This window comes from Monodelphis domestica, chromosome 3 (assembly GCF_027887165.1).
Source record: "Monodelphis domestica isolate mMonDom1 chromosome 3, mMonDom1.pri, whole genome shotgun sequence".
In the NCBI taxonomy this organism is placed as follows: Eukaryota; Metazoa; Chordata; class Mammalia; order Didelphimorphia; family Didelphidae; genus Monodelphis; species Monodelphis domestica.
Genome location: NC_077229.1, coordinates 94,255,754 through 94,282,367, shown reverse-complemented (window position 1 = coordinate 94,282,367; position 26,614 = coordinate 94,255,754). Strand labels below are relative to the sequence as shown.

The 26,614-nt window shown below is 40.6% G+C and overlaps 1 protein-coding gene across 1 annotated transcript in view; it reads left to right on the top strand.

The window, feature by feature from the left end:
* The window catches only part of CLEC17A (C-type lectin domain containing 17A), a 39,551-nt gene extending 13,710 nt beyond the window's left edge, over window positions 1-25,841 (top strand). Inside the window, exons 2-9 of the mRNA XM_056820998.1 lie at window positions 5,978-6,028; window positions 6,110-6,154; window positions 6,777-6,818; window positions 8,606-8,863; window positions 18,385-18,480; window positions 18,758-18,909; window positions 22,983-23,092; window positions 25,709-25,841. Coding sequence (XP_056676976.1) covers window positions 5,978-6,028; window positions 6,110-6,154; window positions 6,777-6,818; window positions 8,606-8,863; window positions 18,385-18,480; window positions 18,758-18,909; window positions 22,983-23,092; window positions 25,709-25,841 — 887 coding nt within the window. The remainder of the gene's footprint in view (window positions 1-5,977; window positions 6,029-6,109; window positions 6,155-6,776; window positions 6,819-8,605; window positions 8,864-18,384; window positions 18,481-18,757; window positions 18,910-22,982; window positions 23,093-25,708) is intronic.
* Window positions 25,842-26,614: the final 773 nt, after the last annotated feature.

Here is a 26,614-nt window from a genome sequence, read left to right as displayed (position 1 = left end):
TTTGAATGAACTCGGGAACAGAGCAGGCAGGTAAGGGGGAAAGAGACTAGGCAACTCATGGTCAGGTTACTTAGAGGAATGATGAGATTTAAAACTATGATTGTCTACCCTTTTTAATAAACTTTATAAAATATATGTCTGGGTAGAAATATTAATTTAATTCTTAATATATCTATATTCATTCATACACACACACACACACACACACACACACACATATATATATATATATATATATTAAAAATTCTAGTCCAATATCCCTCTCAGAGGCTTGAGAAAAGAGCACTCAGCCTTGTAGCCCTCCCAGGGCCTGCCGGTCCCTAAACCCCAACTCCCAGCTAGAATCTAGGCACTTCTTTTGACTCTCCTCTCCACAGAGATAGACAAGGTCTCTGATCATATCTATCTCTGCTACCCACAAACTTTGTATATACATTTATTTATTTTTTCCCCATTTGAAAAGTTTTATTTAATTAATTAATTTAGAATATTTTTTCATGGTTACAAGATTCATGTTCTTTCCCTTCCCTCCTCCAAACCCCCTCCTGTAGCCAATGCGCAATTCCTCTGGGTTTTACATGTGTCATTGATCAAGATCTATTTCCATATCATTCATATATGCATTAGGGTGATCGCTTAGAGTCTACATTCCCATTCCTTTGTATATATACATTTAGACAATTCATATGGACATACTACTTATATTTTATGAACATACATCTATCTTTCTATCCTGAGGGTGAGGATTGGGAGTTTGCATTGTGATAGGAGAGGGTGAAATGAGGAACTATTGTACTGTAATGAATGAAAGGTAGATGTAGCAGTGTTGTCTCATGATTGGTAGGGAGAGTGAAATGCAACCCATATTCCTATTCACTTTGATTTGTCCCAAAACCCTTGGGATCATGCAATAGATTATGAGGAGGCTTTAGTGCTCATTTTAGAGATCATTGCTTATGATTAATTTTCTCTAGGTATGTAAAGTAGCTTTTTGGTAGTTTGAGGGGCATAGCACTGTCTGTAAATTAATGTAGGTGGTGTTGTTATTTTAGTTATATTGAAATGGTCTGGTTAGGCTAAACAATGAATTAAGTGCTTTCATTTATGGAGTGTTTTATAGTTGTATTTATATAAATCCTTAGGGTTTCCTGAAAAAAATTTTTTTTAGTTTGTAGTTATTTTAAAAAAAAATCCTTATCTTCTATATTGATATTAAGGCCAAAGAACCATAAGCATTAGGCATTGGGGATTAAGTGACTTGAGTAGGATCACCAGGTAAGAAGTGTCTAAGGCCGGCTATAGTTATTTTGAATTGAATTTTTCTACCTATCTATTCCTTTGGGGTTTTGCTAATGCTATGCAGAAAAACTTTTTGTGGATTTTCCATATCATACTGTTTTCTCAACTACTTCACCTACTCATTTTATAAAGGAGGAAGCTGACGACCAGACAGTGGAACCAGAGTGACAGTTGTTGGGTAAGTTTTAGAGGGGATTTTCGTTCAGGCATAGGTTGTGCCAGAGGGCCCCTAAAATTCCATCTAACTCTGAAATTATGAAGCTTTAGAGCTAAAATGGGCCTTAGACTACAACTAGTTCAACTTCTTTATTTTATGCTTAGATATCTTCCTCCACCCTTTTTACCTTCACCTCTGTTTCACACAGAGAGGTGGCCTTTCTCCTTGCTAAGGCAAATTCCTTATGTTCACATGATCTTATTTCATCTTGTCTTCTCCAGCAGATTGACCACCTCTATCATCCCTACTCTCTCACTTATGGTCAATTTTGTACTCTCTCACTTATTGCTAATTTCTACCAGTCCATTGGCTTTCTTGTTGCCTACAAACATGACTACTTTCTCATCCTCAAAAAATCTTCACTTCATCTGTCCAAATCCTCTAGCCATCTTTCTATTTCTCTTCTCCCTTTTGTGGTCAAACTCTTCAAACAGCCCATCTACTTCCTTTTCTCTCAGTCTCCTCTTAACTTTTTGTGGTCTAATTTCTGATCTCATAATTCAAAACAGCTCTCTCTAAAGTTACCAGATTTCTTAATCGACAAACTTAATGACCTTTTCTCATTTTTTATCTTTCTTGACTTCTGTGCAGCCTTTAGTACTGTCAGTTCCTCTCTTCTCCTTGATATGCCCTTTTCATGTAGCTGCTTTCTCTCCTGGTTTTCCTTCTGTTTGTCTGAACACTCTTCTCTGTTTCCTTTTCTGGATCTTCTTTTTTGCTGGATCCACTAATTTAAAGAATATCTCAAGGCTCAGCCTTGGGCCTTCTTCTCAATGTACTGTCAGTTGATAATCACATGGGCTCTCATGTTTCAATGATCATCTCTATTCAGATGACACTTATAATTGCTTGTCTAGCCCTAACCTCTTTCTTGCCCTCTAGAAGGTCTTGGATCTTTAACTATTAGAAATCTTGCAATATATCTAAAACTGAATTTACTATATCACACCCCCCAGAACCCTTCCCCTCTTCTTAATTTTTCTAATACTGTCAAGGATACCACCATCTTCTCTGATATCCAAGCTCACAACTTATCTGTCATCATTGGCTCCTTGTTCTTTCTCACCTCCCATTTGCAAACAGTGGTCAAGCCTTATTGTTTGTACTTTCTTAATATCTTTTATACATGGTTCCTTCTCTCCTCTGACTCTAGAAATGCCCTGGCCCAGTCCCTCATTAACTCATACTTGGATTATTGCAATGGCCAGTGTTCTTGCCACAAGTCTCTCCTCGCTCTGGTCCATTCTCATCCTAGCTCTGAAATTATCTTCATAAAGGGCAGGTCTGATCATATTATCCAGATCCCCCCCCCCCACCTCCCATATTGTAAACTCCTTTGGTTCTCTGTTACCTCTAGGATAAAATGTAAAATACTGTTTGACTTTTAAAGGCCATTATAACCTTTTCCTATCTCTCTAGTCTTCTTATACCTTACTCCTCTATCCTTTCTCCACCTCCCCCAAAGACTTTTCCATCCAGTGACACTGGTCCCTTGGTCCTTGCCCAACTAAGAACATCTTCACTGGCTGTCCCTCACACCTAGAACCCTTTCTCCCTTCATCACCTGACTTTTTTGGCTTTCTGCAAGCCTCAGACGAAGTCCCTCTTTCTGCTAGAAGCTTTTTCCAGTGCTCTTTCACCTTAGAGCCTTCCCAGTTTATCCTGTATATCCATTTCTTAGACATAGTTGTTGCCACCATTAGACTATGAGCTCCTTGAGAACAAAGACTGTTTTTTTTTTCTTTCCTTGTGTCCCTAGTGTTTAGTACGGTGCCTGGCACATAGTAGGTGCTTAATAAATGCTAACTGATTGACCATCTGACATAGGAGGGTTCACCGAAGCTCTAGGTCACACAGGGAGTAAGTAGCAGAGCCACAGTTAAAGCTCAGGACCTTTGATTATAGATGTTCAGCCCTGGGCTCTCCGGTTTCCCCCTGGGATCTTAGGTCATTGAGTATCTACACCGAGGACAACCTAGCAAGGGCTAGATTTGCATGTTCTTGCCCCCAGTGATAAAGGGGGAACTGAGACAGGGTGGGCCTTGGCATGTGGTTATATGGGTGCTGGAAGGGAGAGGAAAGGCCCGACACTGGACGCCTGAAGGATTGAACAGCAGAACTGTACTGACTCCTCTTCTCCTCTTTGGCCGGGGGCAGTGATGTCTTTCACTAGTATGTATAGAAATTTCTCATTTAGAGGATGAGCAGGTATGGCTTTCAGGCAGGATTTGTCTGGAGGTTAGGGGACATGGTGGTTGTGGTACTAGTGCCATTCTGTGACCTTGGGCCTCATGATGCTGATGTATGAAATGGGGTCATGGTGTAAATGGGGCCTGTGGGCATGGGTAGTGGGTGGAGGGAAAGTTGGGAAGGACAAAGAGCAGTAAGAGAGTTTGGGGCGCTGTTGTGTTCCAGCTCAGCTCTCACAGCTGTCCTGGCTGTTATAGTGACAATATGCACGAGTGAAAACTTTCCTTTCTTCTTCTGGAAGGAGCAGTTCAGGATCCAGAAGATGATGATTATGAGAATATGGCTCCATCCAGAGACCTTCCTCCCAAGCCAGGGACCAGGAAGTTTCCTTGCCCAGGTGGAAGACTGGGATGGCTAAGGGGTGAGGAATGAGGGTCTACTGCCTGCAAGAAATAACTCTTCAATTCTAGCCTTCCCTTACTTCAAATGTCAGTCAATCAGATAATTTAGTCTTGGCAGGGGCCTTAGAGATCAGTGAATCTAACTCCTTCATTTGACAGACGGGAAAATGGGAAAACATGTCCAGAGGAGGACAGATATTCCCTAAGACAGGGGATATATTTTATATATATCAGAGCTTGGATCTGAGCCAGAATCTTCTGATTCCTAATCCAGACCCTTTTTTCTTTCATTATATGATCAGCTGTGGGCTCACCAGAAGGTGGGAGAGGAAATCTTTTTGGGCTTGGCCTCCATGTATCCCCAGGGAGAAAGGTTCACCCAAGGACACCTCTTTGAGCCTTAGCTCCCTTGCTCCCCACCTCTCCTCCAGCTCCGTACCATTGGGCACATCCCCTGGAAATATGACTAGATACTTGATCTTGGAGGCACAGTAGGCTTGCAGAGAGAGTCTGGCCTAGGGCAGTGGTGTTAAATTCAAACAGAAATGGGGACCAGTAATCTGTATATAAGGATTCCTGTGGGCCACTTATTGTCTTAGTTTTGAAATATGAAGCTAATATTTTATTATGTTTTTATTTATTTTGTTAACTATTTCTCATCTACAATTGATACTAGGTATTCAAGGCAGAAGAATGCTATGGACTAGGCAATGTGGGTATTAGTGACTTGCTCAGGGTCATATAGCAAGGATGTGTCTATAGTCAAATTTGAACCCAGGGCCTTCTATCTCTAGGTCTGGCTCTCTCTCCTTTGAGCCACCCAGCTGTCCTTAAATTACATTTTAATCTGGTTGGGTCACATATGACCACTGTGTTCAATACATTTGTCTAGGTAGGGAATAGAGAAGAAATTCTATAACAAGGAGACTGACTAAATTAGGTTGGCTCATAGAGTTAAAACTTAAAGAGATCTTAGGAAGCATCAAATACATTTTTATAGATGAGGAAACTGAGATCAAGAGAGGTGAAATGACTTGTCCAGGCTCACACTGTTTGCAAGTATCTGAGGCAGGATTTGAATTCAAATCTTGACTCCAAGTCCAGGGCTTTAGTTGTTACTACATCACCTGAGTGCTTCTTAAGTTATAAACCTACATCTTTTCTACTCTCTCCCTTAGCTTCAATAGCTCCCCCAAGGCCTCCCAGAGCAGGTGAGCTGATTTTGGAAGTTTTTTTGGGGGAGGGGATGGTTCTGGTGAGTTGGGGGGGTCATAAGCCTTTGAGTTGGAGCAAGCAGGAAGGGACTGGCCCTGACCTGGTGTCTTAGCTCCTGAATAGAGCGCCAGAGATCAGGCTACACAATCACTTCACAGAACCAGAGAATGACAGAATGTCCACGTTGAAAAGCATTCCTGTGGTCATTCAAGCCAAACCACACCCCAAAAAGAATCACCACCAAAGCACACTGGACCAACATAGTGATTCAGTCTCTCGAAGACCTCAAATGAAGGGTGCTTCTCTTGGAGAATAGAAGATTCAGGGGGAAATGTGATCACTGTGTTCAGGAATTTGCAGGGCTCTCATGAGGAAGAGGCATTAGGATTCTCTTTTCTCCCAGAGCACAGAACTAGAGGCAATGGTCAGTGATTTTAGGGAAGATTTCGGTTATGTATAAAAAAGTACTTCCTGCTACTGAGAGCTTTTTCAAAAATGGGATGGGTAGTGGTCAGTTTCCCCATCGCTGAAGGTCTTCAAGGGGAGTTCAGGTAGTTTCTTACAAAGAATATTGTTTATTAGGGACCCAACTAGATGTCGTTTAAGTGCCCTCTCAGCTCAGAGATTTTGTTTTTCTCTATTTCTCTCTTGACAGGGAGGAAAACAGTGAAACCAGCACTTCCCAGCAAGTCCTCACAAGCAGCAGGTGAGATGTTGGCCCACTCTCTTCCCATCCCCTCTCCAGGTTAAGGCTTTGTCTTGGGTAACTCTTCTCTCCTTTTTTTAGGTGTGAGTCTTGCCACTGTTTGCAGCTCCATACCTTCACAAAGAAGTAAGTAGCAGGCAATTTCTGTGAGGCAGCATGGGAATAAGCATCAGAAGCACCCATGAGGCCTTCATTACCCTCTTCCCCCTCCACCCAAGCTCTTCCCTGACTTCACCCTAGATTCCTCTTCTCCCTAAATTTTGTCTATTATGATTAAGAAGCAGCATGTTACAGTCATTGCTTCAGAACCAGGAAGAAATGGGTTCAAATCCTTCCTCTCACACTACCAATGTGACCCTAGTTTTTATCAAGTGTTCTTTTTAAATTAACCATTTGGGTTCGGGTACCTTATCTTTATCATGACCAAGGGAGACCCTTTAATACTCTCTGTGTCACAGTTTTTTAATTTGTAAATGAGAATTCTTAACATTTTTGTGTGTGTGTATGTTTTAGACCCCTTTGGCACGAATTAGTGCCTAGTGAAATCTGGGGACTCCTTTTCATAATAGTACTTTTAAAAAGTCATTTAACCTCTCTGGGCCTCAGTTTTTCCATTTGTAAAATGATGAGGTTAGATTTTCTAACTCTAAATTTGTGAGCAAAGATGAGAGGGAAGTAAGAGGGCTTTAAGGTGGGCTTGTTTATTTGAGTGACTTGGTCACCCTGGTAAACTATTTCTCTTCCACAGACTTGCATCTAAACTCCCCTGCCTGTCAAACACTAGAGATGGGTGAGTCCTGATTGCTTAGTGGGTTATTGTCTCTGCTCTACAGTCACAAAGCCTGGCACCTGGAGCCCCTGAAACTCCCCAGCAGTTATGAGGTCCAGCCAGGGGTTCTGGAGACCAGGGGTAATGTTCTCAGCCATGAACTGTCTCCTGGAGTATAGTGGGGGCTTAGTTTGTGGAATAAGTGAATGACTAAATGCATCAGCCAAAGCTGACTTAGCTATAGAACCTCAGGGACAAGATGCCAAACCAAGGAAGGGAGAGTTTTCTTTGATGTCCTTTTCCACCAAATTGCTATTCCCTAAAAGGAGATGCACTTGGATTCTCTTCTGTATGGAGCTTCTTGAGTCATCATTTCAGGACCACCACTTACACCCATTTCTTTCCATATTAAAAAAGTTACGTCTTAAAAACGCCATTTCTTCTCACCAATCCCCATTGGAGTTTCCCACGTAACAACAATGACGAAGATGACAACAACAATGTAGTGTAGTATAACAATCTGGAAAGCAACTGTTTGACAATGTAGCCTAAATCTTGCAACTGTAGTTGTACCTTTCCCCGACAAGGATCTGTTTTATAGAGCGGAAATGGTTCATTGCATTTAATCTGAGTTCAGCTGCCTTGAGGTGGTGCTTTTACTGACATTGTTGTCATCCTTGCGTGGACCATTCCCTTGCTTCTGCCAAGTGTTCTTTTTAAACTAATCTTTTGGGTCTGGGGACCTCATCTATATCATGCCTAAGGGAGATCCTTTTATACCCTCTGGGCCACTGTTTTCTGATTTGTAAATGAGAGTTCTTAATTTTTTTTTTTTGTATGTGCGTTGGAGACCCCATTGGCAGCCTAGTGAAGTTTAGGGACTTCTTTTCACAATAATGTTAAAAAAAAATCAAAGTGAGAAAACTAGGTGGCTAAGTGAATTGAGAGCCAGGCTTAGAGATGGGAGGTCCTAGGTTCAAATTTGACCTCAGACACTTCCTGGCTGTGTGACCCTATGCAAGTCACTTCTCTTCCATTGCCTAGATCTTATTTAGTATCAGTTCTAAGACATAAGGTAAGGGTTACAAAATATTTGAAATGAGTCCTAAATTTAAGTTAGAAGTTAGTGAAAATAAAAATGTAACTTTTCTTATCCAAGCACACAGATCCCTTGAAATCTATTCACAGAGTTGTTGGGGTCTGTGGACTTCAGATTAACAACTCCTGTATTAGGGACAGTTAGGTGGCTCAATGTATGGAGCACTAATCCTGGAGATGGGAGGTCTTGGGTTCAGATCTGACCTCAGACACTTCCTAACTGTGTGACTCTGGGCAAGCCATTTAACTGCTCTTGCCTAGCTCTTAATACTCTTTTGCTTGGAACCACTACTCAATATTTATTCTAAGACAGAAGGTAAGGGTTTAATTAAAAAAAAAAAAGAATTACTGTATTAGGTATTCTCTAAAGCAGTAATGGCCAACCTTTTAGAAACTGACTGCCCAAGTTACAATCCTCTCGCTGTATGTGAGCCCCACCACCTCCCTAGATAGGGGAGGGAGGAAGTGTTCCCATTGGGCTGCTGGGCAGAGGGGTAGGTGATGAGAGAAATGCCCTCAGGCACACATGGAGAGGGGAAGGGAGCAGCCCCCTCATGCCCAAACGTCATATGTTTACCAACATGGCTCTAAGGTCTCTTCCATCTCTGGAATAAATGTGATCCTTTGATTCCTTCCTCCTCCCTTCAATAGAGACTTGAAGAGTCATTCTCCTCTTGGCCTAAAGCTTTGGCATCTTTTGCTTTTCACAGTTGTTCCTAGTCCTCAGTCTGTTCAGGGCTTCCAGTCAAGTCAGTTATTCCAGCCCAGCCAGATGTTCCAGTCGGATCAAGGGTTCCAGGTACCTCAGCCCAGCCAAGGGTTCCAGTTCACTCAGGCACCTGAACCCAGCCAGAAGAGAAAGATCCTTCAGCTCACTCGGAAGGAGAAAATGGCAGTGTGCCTTTGTATGCTGGTAGGGGTAGCTCTGCTCCTGGGTGTGATAAACCTTGCTGTGACCTTAATGAAGTGTGAGTATGAGTTGTGACATGAACATGAGGAGCTGATTGAATGCAGCTCCAAAGAAGCTGGCCTCATTCCAGGGTTGGTAGAGGACTTTGGCAGAGAACCACCGAAGGATATGAGAGTCAAGGGAGATAGAAAATATTAATAATAGCAATAATTTTTATATTTTGTGGATTACAAAATGCTTTTCTTCCAATAGCATTGTGAGGTAGGGAGAACAAATGCCATTATCCCAATTTTACAGATATGGAAACTGAGGCTCAGGGACAAAATGTGGTTTATGGGAAGGAGGATTGGATTTGGAATCATTGGATCTAGGCTTGAATCTCAGTTCCTCTATTTACTACCCATGTGATTTTGGCTAAATCATTTAAATCTTCCTGAGCCTGACTGTCCTGAAGTATAGAATGAAAGACTTGTACATGATGATCTTTGAGGTCTCTTCTGGCTCCAAATTATAGGATCCTATCACATTTTCAAAATAGAATCATAGACTCTATTCTATTCAACATTTTTATCAATGACTTGGATGAAGAAATTGTTTGCATGGTTATTGATTTGTAGGGGACTCAAAACTGGAAGGGACAGCTAACCCACTGGATGCCAGAGCCAAGATATAAAATTATCCCATAGGTTAGAACAATAGGCCAATCTGAATGAGATCCTTTTCATTAGGAATAAATGTAAAATTCTGTGCTTGGCTTTAAGAAATTAGCTTCACAAACAGAGACTGGGGAAGTTACAACCAATTTCTCTGCAAAAATGACTGGGGGTTTTAGTAGACTACAAGTTCAATAAAAGTCATCAAGTGCGACTTGGTAGCCAAAAAAAAAAAAGAGTGCTATCCTTTGCTGCAATCAAAGAAGTCAGGGGTCCAGAACAAGGAAGATGATCATTCCACAATGCTCTGCCTGGTCTTACCTGGAATGCTGTGTTCAATTTGGGGCATCATATTTTAGGAAAGCCTTTGACAAGCCAGAGCAGGGCTCTTTTTGTGTGTCACAGATGGACTCCTTTGAAAATCTTGTGAATTACACAAGTCTCCTGATTCCAAGTCCTATGATGAGAGGGGAAATTCAAATAGTTTTCTTCCCCAGTCCAGATGATAGTAGAAGAACTAAAGATGGCAACCTTTCAATAGGTGGAGTAGATAATGAATGATGAGTCAATTAGGCAATAGATCTACAAGGATTTCTTAAGTACCTGCCACATGTCAGGCATTCTACCAAGCACTAGGGATATGATGACATTAAGGAAACAATCCCTGCCCTCAAGAAGTTTACATTCTGCAGTAGGAGACAACATATATGCCTATAGATGTATACAAAACAGATTTCAGTTGATTTATTGTTGTTGTTGTTGTTGTTGTTGAGGAGGAGAAGGGAAGAAGCACTAAGGGATCAGAAAAAGTTTCCTGAAGGAGATGATGTTTGAATTGAGTTTTGAATTAAATTAGGAATTCTAAGAGATAGATGTGAGGAGAGAGTTCATTCTAGGCATGAGGAAAGCCTATGCAAAGACATGGAGATGAGAGATAAGGTTCTATGTTGGAAGCACAGAAAAAGTTTAGTTTGACTGAATTATAGTGTGTGAAGGAATATAATGTATATAGCAAGATTGGAAAATTAGGTTGGAGCTAGGTTAGGAAGGCTTTCAGTGTCAAGCAGAAGAATCTCTATTTGACCCTAGATATACCTGGGAGCTGCTGGAGTTTATTGGGGACTAAAATGATATGTGTGCTTTAGGAATATTACTTTGGAAGCAACATGGAAGATAGACAGGAAGCCAAGTTGACTGTTGAAATAGTCTCAGTGATGGTGTACCTTTTAGAGACTGAATGCCCAAACTGCAACCCTCACACTGCATGTGATTAACCCTCTTACCCCAGACAGGGAATGGAGGAAGTGCTCCCATTGAGGGGCAGATGATGAGAGAAATGTTCTCAGGTGCAGTTGGAGAGGGGGAAAGGAGCAGCCCCTTCCAGTACTCATGCCAAAGGTTCACCAATAAGGCTAGGGCATGTTGCCTCTCTTTATATTCTAGGACAGTGATGGCAAACCCTTTAGAGGGGCAGGTAATATGAGAAATGTCCTCAGGCATGTGTGGAGAGGGGGAGGGGAGTAATCCAGCCCCACCTCCCTCTGGCTTTCTAGTAACAAACTTTGGTGAGCTTTGTGCTGGGGCAATGGTGTGTATGCCCATGGAAAGGGCTCTGGCATGTGTCATAGGTTCACCTCTGGCATGTGTCATAGGTTCACCATCATGGATCTAGTTGAAAGGGAATGAGGGCTTGAAGTAGGATGATGGCTGTTTGGTTGAAGAGAAGAATATTGGATTGGAACAATGTTGTAGAGAGGGAATCAAGGAAACTTGGCAACTGACTAGTTATAGGTATGAGGGATTGGAAAGAGTTGAAGTAACTCTGACAGTCTAGTAGAGTCGACCATATGGAAAAAACTACGTACAAATATGATATATACAGATGTATTGGAGGCAAACAGCAGAAGAAGGCATTAGTAGGTTTATCTTCCTAATGATCTACTCTTGTCAAATCCTTCTACTATTCTCCTTACCCTGTGGAACAAGGGCTAACCTACTTAGTGTATGACTGGGAAGGATGAAAGTGCTCTCAACAGAAATAGGGTACCAGCTAATATCCATCTAGAATTATAGATTGTCTAAGAAACAACTTTGACCTTTTCTTCTGCCCTCTGGATCTGGTTGGATGATTTTTTGGTGATGTAAAGGAAGTTCAGTTACACTTCTGCTTACCATGATCTTAATATTTTTCACTTCCTCTCATCTCTCTCATCTTCCATTTCCTCCTACACAGACCAGTCAAATTACAAACATCTATTAAGTGTTGGGCACTGTAATAAGCCCTGGAAATGCAAAGAAAGGCAAAAGACAAGCTCTGCTTTCAGAGAGCTGACAGTCTAATAGGGGAGACAATATGAAAACAACTATCTCTAAACAAGATATGTATGGATAAAATGAAGGCAAACAGCAGAAGGAAGGTTTTAGCAGGTTTGTCTTCCTCATTACCTGCTCTGGTCAAATCCTTCCACTATTCTCCTTAGCCTGTGGGACAAAGGCTAAACTCCTTAGTGTGGCATTTAAAGCCCTCTTCTTCAATCTTAATTTCTCATCCTCTCCTATTAGAACATTCTGTTCAAGCCAGACTTATTTACATATTGAATCCTAAAAAATCTGTGTTCATTTTCCCATCCTTCCCATTTCCCTTTTCTCTAATCATGTAAATGTATGTCTTTCAAAGCTTGTCAAATCTAAAGTATCTTTTCATTATCATCAAGCATTTTTCAAGTATTTAACTGTGGTGCCAGATATTTGTGCTAGGCAATGAGGATAAAAAGAAAGGAAAAAAAGATACTCCCTGCTTGTAAGCATACCTATACATACATACATACATACATACATATGTGCATGCAGACGTGTATATTTCTTACAAGTAGTGTATGTATAAAAATAAATATGTGATAAATATAAAATCTAGAAAACAAATATAAATATGTACAATGAATATAAATATACAAAGAATAAAAATAAATGTATATAATAAATATAAATATATATGAGAAATAAAAGAGAGAGAAAACAAAAGCGAGCATCTATACATTCAAAATGGGAGACCTGGTAAATGGCTCTTCCTCTTATTGAATTTGTGAATCTCCTTTCAGTCAAAGGAGAATAAAATTAGAAAGAAGGAAGAAAGGAAGAAAAAAAGCATTTGCCTACTATGTGCCAAAGTACTGTACAAGTATTATTTCATTTAATTCTTACAACTCTAGGAGGTAGATACTGTTATTATCTCCATTTTCCAATCGAGGAAACAGAGGCAGATAGAGATTAGTTGACTTGCCCAGGGTCACTGCTGGTAAGTATGGGAGGCTGATTTTGAACTTAGGTCTTAATGACTCCAGGCCCAGTGCTCCATCTACTTTAGTACCTTTTCCTAGGGGGAAAGATAATGAACCCAGTTGGGGACAGGATAAGTTTGAGGTGCCAGAAAGTGGGGCATCTAGAGCAAGATGTCTTATAGATTGCTGAAGATGTAGGTATAGAGTTCAGAAGAGAGGAAAGAGCTGGTGGCAGTGATTTTGAAGGTATCTGTATAGAGGTGATAGTTGAAACTGAGAGTCAGTGTTGAAAAGCTGCTGTTTGGTCTCTATTGCTATAGATGATGGCAGCTAGGTGGTAGAGTGGATAGAATGCTTGTCTTGGCATCAGGAAGACCAGAGTTCAAATCCCACCTCATTTACTTCATAGTTGTATGACTCTGGGCAAATCACTTAACCCTATTTGTCTCAGTTTCCTCATTTGTCAAATGAACTGGAGAAGTAAATAATATCTTTGCCAAGAAAATTCCAAATGGGTCTTGAAGAATTGGAAACAACTGAAGAAGAAGAAAAACAAAGCCAAAAGTTCTGATCCAGGCAAGTCAGGATCAAGAAGAAATCCAAGCCTGCTTTTAGAGAGAGGTGATCCTCCCTGAATAGTAAGGCTTAAATCCTCTATTCCCTTTCTTAAAAATATATATTTTTGGGGCAGCTAGGTAGCTCAGTGGATAGGGAGCCAGGCCCAGAGATGAGAGGTCTTGGGTTCAAATGTGACCTCAGACACTCCTAGCTGTGTGACCCTGGGCAAGTTACTTAATCCCACTGGCTAGCTCTTACAACTCTTCTGCCTTAGAACCAATACACATATTAATTCTAACATGGAAGGTAAGGGTTTATAAAACATTCCCATCCCCCAATTACATGTAAACCAATTTTTTTTTAACATTCATTAAAAAAGCCTTTGAGTTTAAAATTCTCTTCATCCTTCCCATCCTCTCCCCAAACTCCCTGAGATGATAAGCAATCTGATATAAATTTTACATGTGAAATCATACAAAGCATTTTTCCATATTAGTCATTTTGTGGAAGAGATCTCAAACAAAAAAAGTAGAAAGAAAATGAAATATAGTATTTTTCAGTCTGCATTTAGACTCCAATAGTTCTTTCTCTGAGGGCAGATGCCATTTTTCATTACGAGTCTCTGGGATTGTCTTGGATCACTTCATTCACAGTTGCTCATCCAAAAATATTGTTGTCACTGTGTACAATGTTCTTCTGGTTCTGCTCATTTCACTTTGTATCAGTTCATGTAAGTTTTTTTAGATTTTTCTGAAATCATCCTCCTTGTCATTTCTTATAGCACAATAGTATTCCATTACAATCATGTACCACAACCTGCTCAGTCATTCCCCAATTAATGGGCAACCCTTCAATTCCCAATTCTTTGTTACCATAAAAAGAGCTACAATAAATATTATTGCATAAGTAGGTTCCTTCCTCCTATCTTTGATCTCTTTGGGGTACAAATCTAGTAATGGTATTGGTGAATCAAAGGGCATACTCAATTTTGGAGTCCTTTGAGCATAGTTCCATGGGGCTTTCTAGAATGGTTGGATCAGATCATGAATTCACCAACAGTGTATTATTGTCCCAATTTTCCCGCATTCCCTCCAATATTTGTCATTTTCCTTTTCTGTCATTTTAGCCCATTTACTAGGTGTGAAGTGGGACCTCAGAGGCATTTTAAATTGTATTTCTTTAATCAGGAGTGATTTAGAACACTTTTTCAAAAAACTAAAGATGGCTTTGATTTCTTTATCTGAAAATTGCCCATTTATATCCTTTGATTATTTATTTTTATGACTTTTATTTTTACACATTTGACTCAGTCCTTTATATATTTGAGAAATTTGTCCTTTATCAGAAATACTTACTACATAATTCCACCCTCCCCCAGCTTTTTCTTTCCTTCTAATATTGGTGGCCTCTCAACCAGTCTACTTCTTATTGAATTGGGAGAGAAGCTAAAGCACAATGAGAGATAAGTGGCCATGACAGTTGAGGGAGGGAAGTGGAGAGCTGGGGGTGGGTAAGGCATCTTGTGTTAGTTAAGTCACACTACTTTTTGGAAATGGAAGAAGGATGTAGATTCTTCAATGTGGATACAGTAGGCCATTGGATTTGGTATTTGTTGACCTTGAGGAAATCATTTAACTAGTCTCAATTTTCTTCATTTTAAAAATAGGTTAGATGGCATACTCACCAAGTTTGCAGATGACGAATCTGAAGGGGATAAATCATGCCTTAGATAACAGCAAGAGGATCCAAACAATCCTACTGTTTAGAGCAATGATTAGCAAATCTTTTAGTCCCACGATCCCATTATACTCTTAAGAACTATTGAGGCTTTCAAAGAACTTTTGTTTATGTGGGATTTCTACAAAAAATTTCTATGTTAGGGGGGCAGCTGGGTGGCTCAGTGGATTGAGAGCCAGGCTCAGAGACAGAAGGTCTTATTTTCAAATCTGACCTCAGACACTTCCCAGCTGTGTGACCCTGGGCAAGTCACTTGACCCCCATTGCCCAGCCCTTATCACTCTTCTGCCTTAGAACCAATACCCAGTATTGATTCTAAATGGAAAGTAAGGGTTTGTATAAAAAAATTGCTATGTTAGATACTGAAATAAAGTTTTAAAATGCTAATTCACAAAAATAACAATAATAGACCCATTATATGTTAAAATAAATAACACTTTAAATGGAAAAATAATTATACCTCCGAAAGCAAAAACTTCATAAGAGTGGTTTTGTTTTACATGTTTTTAATTCTCTTCAATGTCTGCTTAGTAAGAGATAGCAGGATTTCCATATCTGCTCTGTGTTCAGATTATTGTGATATGTTATTTCAGTTAGAATATACAAGGAAAAATCCAATCTCGCCATATATGTAGTTGGAAAAGGGAAGAATATTTTAATAGACCAGATAATTGTGGATACCTTCTTTGACCTTGACAAAAACAATAACTTGGTTCTATAGATGCAATACCAACTCATTTTTCTTGTTTGCAGTTAAATATTTAACACGCTGGCCATCCAGACTCTAGAAAACTCTATTGTATACTCATTAATAAGAGCAAAAATGGCAAATAGCATCTTAGTATTACAAGTATCCCTTTAACATTACAATTTTCCTCATTGTGGTTTTGATGTATTACAGGTTGACATAAGAAATAAAAAAGAGAATTTTTTTGTTTTGTGGAATCTATAGATGACACAGAAAAAGTTTAGAAACTCAGAAATGCACAACATATATGTTTAATATTCTATAATATCAACTTTTTATCTTTTAATATCATAAGCATACACAATTTCCTCTTTTAAAGTTAAAATGAATAAAAAGGTAGTTTGCAAAAAGAATGCAAAACCCAGCAAAATGACACACAAAAGTTAGAAATGTAGAAATATCTTAAGTTTAAATAACAAATGCATAAAATGTATGTACTTTTGTAACAGTTAAAATTAGTTTCACTGCTAAAAGTATTATATTTTTATGAGGTTTATTAAAGATTAAGAAATGAAGAAAATACAAAATAAGAAAGCACGTGGCTAGGAGGGCCAAAAGGCCCATTCAATTTCACTTACTGCATCCTTGCAATCTCTGAGTACAGGAAGAGAGACCTCAGTAGGATTTTCAGCCAGTTTAAATAGAAATTTTGATCTCGCCCAGGTGGGGATCTCAGTGAGATTAGAGGGCATCTTGGGAACTAGAGCAAGGACTTCTGGGGATTGAAGTCTGGGGTTCAAATCTCCATTTTTACATTTTTATGTATGATATTGTCTGTACTGTAAGTATGAATTTTACTATTTAATAACATAACGAACAGCTACATAGTTCTTTCCTTAAAATTAAATTTGTTATAAAAGAATTGTGGTTCTATGCTCACAATAATGTATTATAAACATCCTAAAAAGGAAAAAAAATCAGACTTCTCCGGGAAGGCCAAAAGATTTTTCACAGATTTTCTAGATTGTGGGTGCAAGGCACTGCTAACTCTTGCAGTGTGGAAGGGATACCTGTATTATAAAAATAATTTTGACCTCATGGGCCTCCTGAAAAAGTCTTGGGGACTCCTAAAGGTTTATGGACCACACTGAGAACTGCTGGGCTTGACTGTTGGACTGAATCTGATAGGGTCAAATTCAATAAGGTTAAGTATAAAGTCTTATACTTGGATTCAGAAAATCAACCTGACAAATTCAGGGTTGGGGAGGCATGATTAAATTCTAATTTGTCTGAAAAAGATCTAGAGACGGGAGGTCTTGAATTTTTGAATTTCAAGCTAGATATGACTTCACCTGAAAAAGCCTATGCATTCTTGGGCTGCCTTGGAGGGCCTGGTTCCAAGAATAAGGAGGTGGTAGTTCTCTTGTACTCTGTCTTGCTCAGATTACATATTGAATGTTGTGCTGAGTTCTAGGCATTATAGTTTAGGAAGGATATTGATAAGGTGGAAAATGTCCAGAAGAGACAGCCAGGAGGAGAAATGAGGAAACTTGGGTCCCCACCATATGAGGATCAGTTGAGAAAGCTGGGGTTGAATAACCTGGAAAAGAGAAGATTCAGGAAGACTTGAATGAGAATAGTCTTTAAGTATTTGAATGACTGTAATGAAGAATATGGATCAGGTTTGTTCTGTAGATCCTAGAGCAGTGATGGTGAACCTTTTAGAGACCACATGCCATTCTTCCACACTGAGTGCCAGATATGCCTCCCCCCCACCACTTACCCCACACAGGGGTGGGAGAAAGAGCTCCCTTTGGGCTGTTGGGCAGAGGGGTGGGTGAAGTAAGGAATGTCCTTAGGGAATGTAGTAAGAGGGAGGGGAGTGGCCTGAGTGCTCTGCTCCCATCCAGTTCTGCTGCCTATAAGCTGCCCATCTTACCCCCTATTCACTCCCATTGGGCTGCTGGGCAGAGGGATGGGTGATGTGAAATAACAATGTCAGGCATGGTGGAGAGGCAGAAAGGAGCAGCTCCACCCAAGTCCCTTTGCTTTTCTAGTAATGAACTCTGGGGGTGGGGGGAGGGCAGTGTGTGTGCCTACAGAGAGCACTTGCTATGCCATCTTTGATACATGTGCTATAGGTTGGACATCACTGTCTTAGAGGACAGGAACAGGAGCAGTGAATATAAGTTGCCTTTTAGGCTTAATATCAGGAAGATCTCATAACAATTAGAGATCTTCAAAAGTAGAATGGGTTGCCTTGGAATGCTTTCTCTTTCTTTGGAATTCTTTGAACAGAAGCCAAATGTCAGGTATGCTAGAGTAGGGACTCTTTTCATGTGTAGTTTGACCAAATGATCTTAGAGGTCTCTTTCAATTCCAACAATCTGTGTATCTGGGATACATACTTGACAAGCCTCACCATAGAAGCTGTGAGGGTCAAGTGATATTAGAGATATAATAATGTGTCTCACAAACTCTATATGCTATAGAGATGATGGTGGTTGTTATTATAGAGGAAAGAGATAAGAAGCTGGGAGAATGAGCAGGGTAGAGTTTGAAGGAGCTGGATGGAGATCTGTTATCTTTTTTGGGGAGAACAAAAAAGGGAATGCTAAGTCTTTGGAAGGGAACTCTGCTTACCAGGGTATATCCATATTTTCAGTGACTGAACCAAGGGGTCTCGATGCACTAAGAAAGGACATCTATCAAATCCAAGAAGATACCAATCGAACCATAACTGAGCTTCGAGATTTAATTGGTGAGAAAAGACTGCTGAGACTGGGTGAAGGGTAAGGTGGGAATGTGAGAGCCACTATGGTATTAGGAAAAGAATACTGGATTAGGGTTCAGAGGCTCTGGGTTTGGCTTTTGTCTCTGTGATTTACTAGCCCTGCAACCTTGCACAAGGTCTCTTTCCCTCTCTGGGCTCTGTTTCCTCACCTATAAAAAGGCCCCAAATCCTCTGATGCTGTTTTTGGTACCACCTTGGCTAGGGTTCAAGAATGGCCTATAGATGACATCATCTTGTTCTTCAGGCTGTGCCAGAAAGTCCTGCCCCAGGAACTGGCTTCCTTTTGAGGGAAGCTGCTACTTCTTTTCTACAACTACCAAGAGTTGGGATGCTGCCAATCTATTTTGCATGAAGAATTACTCCCACCTGGTCATCATCAATGACACTGAAGAACAGGTGAGCCATTTCAGAACTGGGGGGGGGGGAGGGGGCATCTTTTTCTTAGATAGCAACCAGACCTTTGGATTCCAGGGGTTTATATTCTTATGTAGTGGAACCACAAGATTGGGTTTGAGTGGTTGCTCTGACCCTTACTAATTGGGTGATTCTGGGAGAGTTGTTTAATCTATTTAAATTTTGGGTTGCTAGCCTGGGAAATGAGTTTATAATCCCCATTTGATGAATCCTCCAGCATTATTGGGGGAGGAAAAGCTTGTCACAGAATGGATGTTTCCTTAGTACTAAGACTTCTGGTACTTGTTCTTTAGTGAACTCAGTGACCCAGAGGACTGCCTTTGTTTAAAACTGACCTGCTGATTGTAGGACAAATGGAAGGGATGACTGGAATGAGGTCATTTCCTGTTCCTCCAGGGCACCCAGACCTCTACTGTTGGCAATCAAAAAAATTTTTTTATTGATATCTTTTGTTTCTATTTCATCTAGATTTCCTCTTGTATCCCTATTCCCACTCAGAAAACCTTCCTTTATAACAAAGAATTCTTTTTTTTTTATATATAAACCCTTACCCTCCGTCTTGGAGTCAATACTGTGTATTGGCTCCAAGGCAGAAGAGTGGTAAGGGCTAGGCAATGGGGGTCAAGTGACTTGCCCAGGGTCACACAGCTAGGAAGTGGCTGAGGCCAGATTTGAACCTAGGGCCTCCTGTCTCTAGGACTGGCTCTTAATCCACTGAGGTACCCAGCTGCCCCCAAAAGAATTCTTTTTAAAAGAAGAGAAACATTTCAGCAAAGCTGATAAATGTATCAAAAAAAAACTGGAAGATGTTTGCAATATTCCACATCTGTGGACTTCTCCCCTCCTCTGCAAAGAAACAGGGCTACTGTCTTCACAGATATCAACTATCTTCTTTGGAGCCATACTTGTGTTTTTGTTTTTAAATCTTTACTTTCTGTCCCAAGACAGAGAAGGTCAAGGGCTATGTAAACCAGGTTAAGTGACTTGTCCAGGGTCACACATCTAGGAAGTATCTGAGGTCAAATTTGAACTCAGGTCCTTGGGACTCCAGACCTGGTGCTTTATCTGCTGAACCACCTATTTACCCCCACCCCCATTCTTGTTTTGTTTTGTTTTTTAATAGTTTATAATAACATTTGTTTTTTATTGTTTTGTGGCTCCATTTGCATTATCTTGTGATTATTCATTATTTCAGTCCAGTTTGACTCTTCCTAACTCCATTTGGGTTTTCTTGGCAAAGATACTGGTGTGGTTTGCCATTTCTTTCTCCAATCCATTTTACAGATGAGAAAACTGAGGCCAACAGGCTTAAGTGACTTTCCCAGGATCACATAGCTAGTAAGGGTCTGAGGCCAGATTTGGACTCAAGAGATTAAGACTTCTTGACTCCAGGGGCTGCATTCCATGCACTATAGAGCCCCTAGGCTGCCCCATTATACTGTCTTAGTCATTGTTTACTCTTGGCTATTTAGAGGTGCTGATGGCATCTTTCCCATCTCTATAGAGGAGGCTAGGTCTCAGGTACTGGGTGGGTGCAGATTATTATTATTATTAGGATTGAGGATTATAGATTTAGAGCAGGAAGGGGCTTTAGATGTCACTGAGGCCATTTCCATCATCTCTTGAGATGGAAATTAAAGCCCCAAGAAATGCTGCTTTTAATATCATATAGAGAGTAAGTTGCAAAACCAGGAAAGAGCATAGACCTGGAGTTAGGAAGTTTGCTGTTCAGTGTTTCAGTCCTATCTCACTCCTTGTGACCCCATCTGAAGACCTGAGTTTAAACCTAGCTGAATACACTTAAAACTCTGTGACCTTAGATAAGTCACTTTACCCTTTGTCTTTCTCAGTTTCCTCATCTGTGAAATGGAGATATTAGTAGCCTCACCCAACTAGAACAATATTTGTAAAACTCTTTACACATGCCGGGAACATAGTAGGTACTTAACTGTTTGTTAAAGAAAAAATGTAAAGGAAAGCCTTTTGGGCTTGGAGCCAAACAACCCAGGATATCTGTCCTGGTTCTTATACTCAGATACTATTTATTTTCTAGGAGAGTTCTGAGGAAAGTGCTTCATTGGTTGTTATCTTCTAGATGCCTTCTAGGGTGAAGGAAAGGAACAAAGGGAGGGAGCTCATTGGTGCATGAAAGCCACATCTAAAAGCTTCGGCTGAAAACCTGTCTTGAAGTCCCAGAACCCTTGGGAGAATCCTTACTCTTTATTCAGTAGGTGGGAGGAATCATAAAGAACAATTCCAACCAAAGTCTCTGACTAAGCTTAAGGAGAAGAATAAATGACTAACAATTAAGGATGAAGGAGACAGCTTCCAAATCTTATTCAGGCATTTGTTTTCTTTAATGGCTGGCTCCTTATAAAGGCATCCTCTTTTAATAAAACTTAAGAGGTAGCATTGTAAAATAGAAAGAATAAAGGATGCCGCAAGGTAGCCATGGGACCTCAGGTGAATAATTTGGGATTTCTGGACCTGTTGACTTCCTTTTAAATTGGTGGTATTGGCCTAGATCAAGAACTTGTGTCAAACACCACTTTGGCAGTCTGGTAAAGCCCTTCTCTGTCTCTCTTTCAATCTCCACCTCACCTTCTGTTTTAGAATCCATACTAAGTATCAATTTTAAGGCAGAAGAGCAGTAAGGGCTAGGCAACTGGGGTTAAATGACTTGCCCAAGATCACACAGCTAGGAAGTGTCTGAGGCCAGATTCAAACCCAGCACCTCCCAACTCCAGACCAGTTACTTTATACATTGTGCTATCTAGCTGTTCCTTGTTCCATTTCTTTCAAATGAATAGAATTAGCCTAGATTAGGAATGCTTAATCTTTTTGGTGTCATAGACCAAAGGCAGTCCAGGCAGCCTGGTGAAGCCCCTATACCAGGGTCAGTGAACCTTCCCAGGGAGTGCCCCCCCCTCCCCTGTTAAAGTGCCCAGAGGGCAAATCCAAGCCCACAGGATACTGGAGAGAGCAAAGGGAGGAAGTACTTGTTTTGGGCTGCTGGACAGAGGGGTTGGGACATGCTTTGGGCAGGCTGGGAAGAGGGAGATATGGAGTAGCAACCCCAGCGCTCGTTCTGCATGCGTGCCACATCTTTGCCAACACTCTTTGCCAACACCACGCCTATATCATTTCTCTTAATAATGTTTTAAAATGCATACAATGAAATGTACAGGATAAAAGAAATTAATTATTTTAAACTCTAGTTATCAAAATGTTTTTTAAAAAGATGCCATGGACCCTAGATGAAGCACTGTCTTTTTTAAAAACCCTTCCCTTTCCTCTTAGAATCAGTACTGTGTATTGGTTCCAAGGCAGAAGAGAGGTTATGCCAGGCAATGGGGGTTAAGTGACTTGCCCAGGGTCATACAGCTAGGAAGTATCTGAGGCTAGATATGAACCTAGGATCTCCCATCTCTAGACCTGACTCTCAATCCACTGAATCACCCAGCTGTTTTGTCTATAATTATTTTAAATGGCCCTCTTTTTTTGAGAGTCCATGCAGCACCATCTAGGATCCTATGAAAGCAATCTGCACATCTTCTGGTTATAATGAAGCATATTCATTTTGTTATTGTCAAGAGACTTAGGGGGCAGCTGGGTAGCTCAATGGATTGAGAACCAGGTCTAGATACAGGGGTTCCTGAGATCAGATCTGGCCTCAGACATTTCCTAGCTGTGTGACCCTGGGCAAGTCACTTAACTCCCATTGTCTAGCCCTCACTGCTCTTCTGCCTTGGAACCAATACACAGTACTGATTCTAAGATAAAGGTAAGGGTTGGGGGAAAAAAAGACATATGACAAACATCACAAAACCACACAAATTGTAGAATCCAGTGGAGTTGCAGGAGTCCCTGGCAGTGCCAAGTTCTGTGATGTCACTATGTTATCGGGAATCCAAAGATGGCTAGGGAAGTTCTTCTCAGAAGCAGAGATACTCAAGACAGAAGAATGCATGGAAGAGATGAGAGAAGGAGGGGAGATTGGGCCATGTGGTCCATTTAGTGTTCTAATCTTAGTTCATTCAGCTTTCTATTTCCAGAACTTTGTGACTAAGGCCCGTCGCTCACTCCGGACATACTGGCTGGGATTGACAGACAGAAGAGTTGAAGGACAATGGAAATGGTTGGACGATTCCTTACTCACTTCAAGGCAAGTTCTGTCTATTTCCTCTGTGGAGCCAGATGGTGTGGGCAGAAGAGTTTTAGGAACAACATGTACATGGATAAGTAAATACAGCTGTTTTAAAAAAAAGACTTTGTATTAGAAAATTTGATCAGTGAATATGTTGAGAGGGGAGTGCATTTCAGGGATGGAGGATGACCTATTCAGGTACACAAGGGTTAGAAAGCACAGGACAAACAAACTCAGGGAACGGCTAGTCCTCCAGAGTGGGCTAGGATGGAGAATGCTTGAAGGAGAATGATATGAAGAAAGATGGCCAAGGTAGATTGGAACCAGGTTGTGGCAGACTTCAGTCACTAGGATGAGGACAGGTGACACAAAGCATGATGCAAAGCTGGGAACAGAGTAAATACTTAGTAAATTATTAATATTCTGGGGATAATCCCCTCAAGAGCAACCGGACAACAAAAACCTGGTCATACTTAAGATAGTTCTGAGGTTGATTTCCTGTAAAGAGAAATATTCTTTCTAGAATCAGTAAGTTTTGAGATAATTAGGGGAGGAGGAGGAGGAGGAGGAGGAGGAGGAGGAGGAGGAGGAGGAGGAGGAGGAGGAGGAAGAGAAGAAAAAGATGGTGGTGGTGTTATGGTGCACAAGACTGAGAAGGAAGAAGATTGAATTAGTTTTAGGGAGTCAGATTTCCATTGGAATTAAGGGAAAACTTCCTGATGATTAGACTGCTCCGTAGTGGAATGAGTTGTTTTGGTAGGTATCATAGATCCCTTTGGCAGTCCAGTGAAGCCCCTAGACCTCAATGGATATCTTTAATTTATTTATTTTATTAAAAAAAACAACAGCCATTACCTTCTGTCCTAGAATTGATACTGTTAAAATTAATTTGTGGTTGGACTCTGAAATATATCAATTATGTGGTTGCCAGGGATTTAATTCTCAATCCCAAAATGAATTACTAAAGTAAATAGAATTTATTGTTTTCTTACAATATTTATAATAGAAGGAAGATATTAAGGAATGAGAGAGAGAGAGAGAAAGAGAGAGAGAGAGGGAGAGAGAGAGAGAGAGAGAGAGAGAGAACTCTGTCTTCTTCTGATACCAGTTAGAATTTCTAAGCCCCAGCCAGGGGAAGAGAGTCTCAAGAAGTTGGGGCTTACCTGGAGGCTTTACACCTCCAGAAAGGTGGGGTCACTAAGTTAGCTTTTCACTCACCAGTGGTGATAGTCTAAAAAGAAGTCTGGGTGTCGGTCTTCCAGTGGCTCCTCCATCCTTCACTCCAAGCCTGGGGTGACTGCCTGTCCTCCGAACTCATCCAAATGTCTAAATCCGAATCCCTCTTCAGTCTTTTTTTCCCTCTATTTAAATACCTTTTTCTCTGGTGTCACCTCCTCTAAATTTTCACATCTACCAATAATAAGAGATGCTTTTCTCCAGGTCTGCCCATTCTTTAGTTCTCACCTTCTCTGGTTAGATTATATCTTTTTTGGGTTACTTAAACCCTCTTTTGTTAAGTTCACCTTTTGTAGTTACTTAACACCTTTTTGTGATTAATTCACTTTTTTTTTTTGTAGTTACTTAACATCTTTTTGTAGTTAAAAACTTAAAAATAGATTGTAGCTTACAATTCTAGCTTCACTATAAAGGAAGAGCTAAGTACCTTCATTGTTACAACCAGGGGATTACAATTTTATCTTCACAGTAAAGAAAGAGCTAAGTATCTTCATTGTTATAATCAGGAGATAGCTAAATCCAATTTTCACAATACTAAGTAGCAGTTCCCAAGTGAGGGCTAGGCAATTGGAGTTAAGTGAATTGTCTAGGGTCACACAGCTAGGAAGTATCTGAGGCCAGTGTCGAACCTAGGACCCCCTATTTTCAGGTCTGGCTCTCTATCCATCTAACTGCTCTATGGCTAACTACTTATTGTGGGCATTTTAAAAGGGGGTTCCTGCTATAGCATGGGTTGGTACAGATCTCTTTTAGATCTGATGACTAGCATTTATGCAGACTGCTGTGTGTTTTAAAATTATGTACCTCAGGGACTTCATACCCCAGCATTCTCTACTCTTCCTGGGGTTCCCTTTTCTTATGCCCTGGCATGGGTTGGTCTATAAATTGGCTGATCCCACGATGGGAGGGAGCTTTTGCTGGGGCTTGAGTGCGGCAGGCTGCTGGGGCTCTGTCTCTTGCCTCTGCTTGCACCCCTTTCTCTCTTATCTTTGTTTTTTTACACTTATACTGCTTTACAAATATCTCATCTGGATAGCACAACAACTCTGTGAGATGGCAATTTTATTATTCTCACTTTACAGACAAGACAATTGAAGCAGATAGAAGTTAAATGATGGCCACAGTTAGTAAGTGTCTAAGGTTGGATTTGAACTCAGGTCTTCCTGACTCCAAATCTAGAATTATATCTACCATACCACCTACTTGCCTCTCAAGCCTGAGATAGGGATATGAGGTGCACAGAGGAAGGAGCAGAACTAATAAAAAGTAAGCTGAGGTGTAGGAGATGATATAAATGGTCATCATGAAAATTTAGTTTTAAAAAGTTTAGGATGGTGACTTTATGACATGTCAGTTATGGAAAGGTCAATTGTTTCAACTTTGTTCTCTTTTCTCTAGCTTCTGGAAGTTAGGGGAGCCCAATGATTCCTTCAATGAAGACTGTGTCATTATGCTCTCAGATGGCCTTTGGAATGATATATCTTGCACTTTGACCACATATTGGATTTGTGAGATGAAACATACTTGTTGATTCAAGTAAAGCTGGGGACTGGACCCATTCTAAGATGAAGAAGATTCAGATTTGGGATAGAAACTTGCCCTTTTAGAAAACGATCCTGTCTCAAGTCTTTCCTTGGCAAGGGCCCCAGACTTCTATGAGAAAGGCGGAGTACCTTGATTTCTTCCCCAAAAGACCTCACTCAGTAGAATACAGCAAGATGGATATCAGTTTATTTTCAAGGACCAGTATTTGACTTTGAATATATCATTATGTGACAATGAGCAGTGAGCTAAGCCCATTATGAGGTGGGTAGATCAAAATAGAGGGGAAATGATTAGCTTGGGCCTTGGTGCTTAACCCCCACAACCTTCATAGCTTCATTGGTCATCATGAAGCTCAAGACCATTGCAATATCCAAGGTCTCTTAGGATATTGGAGTGGGAGTTTGGGGTTGCTTCCAGACAAATCCAGGGGTCAGCTAGGGGACCCATTGGATAGAGTGCCAGACCTGAAGTCAAGAAGACTCATCTTTGGGGTTCAAATCTGACCTCAGACACTTACTGTGTGACTCTGGGGAAGTCACTTAATGCTGTTTGCCTCAGTTTTCTCAGCTGTGAAATGAGCTGGAGAAGGAAATGGCAAACCACTCTAATATCTTTGCCAAGAAAACTCCAAATGGCTCACAAATAGTTTGACATAACTGAAATGACTGAACTCCAGCAGTCAGTCACCAGAAAGATCAATTATTCGCTTTGGTCTAAGAACTCAGAGTCCTCTCATCATCTAATACGAGTTGAGCTTCA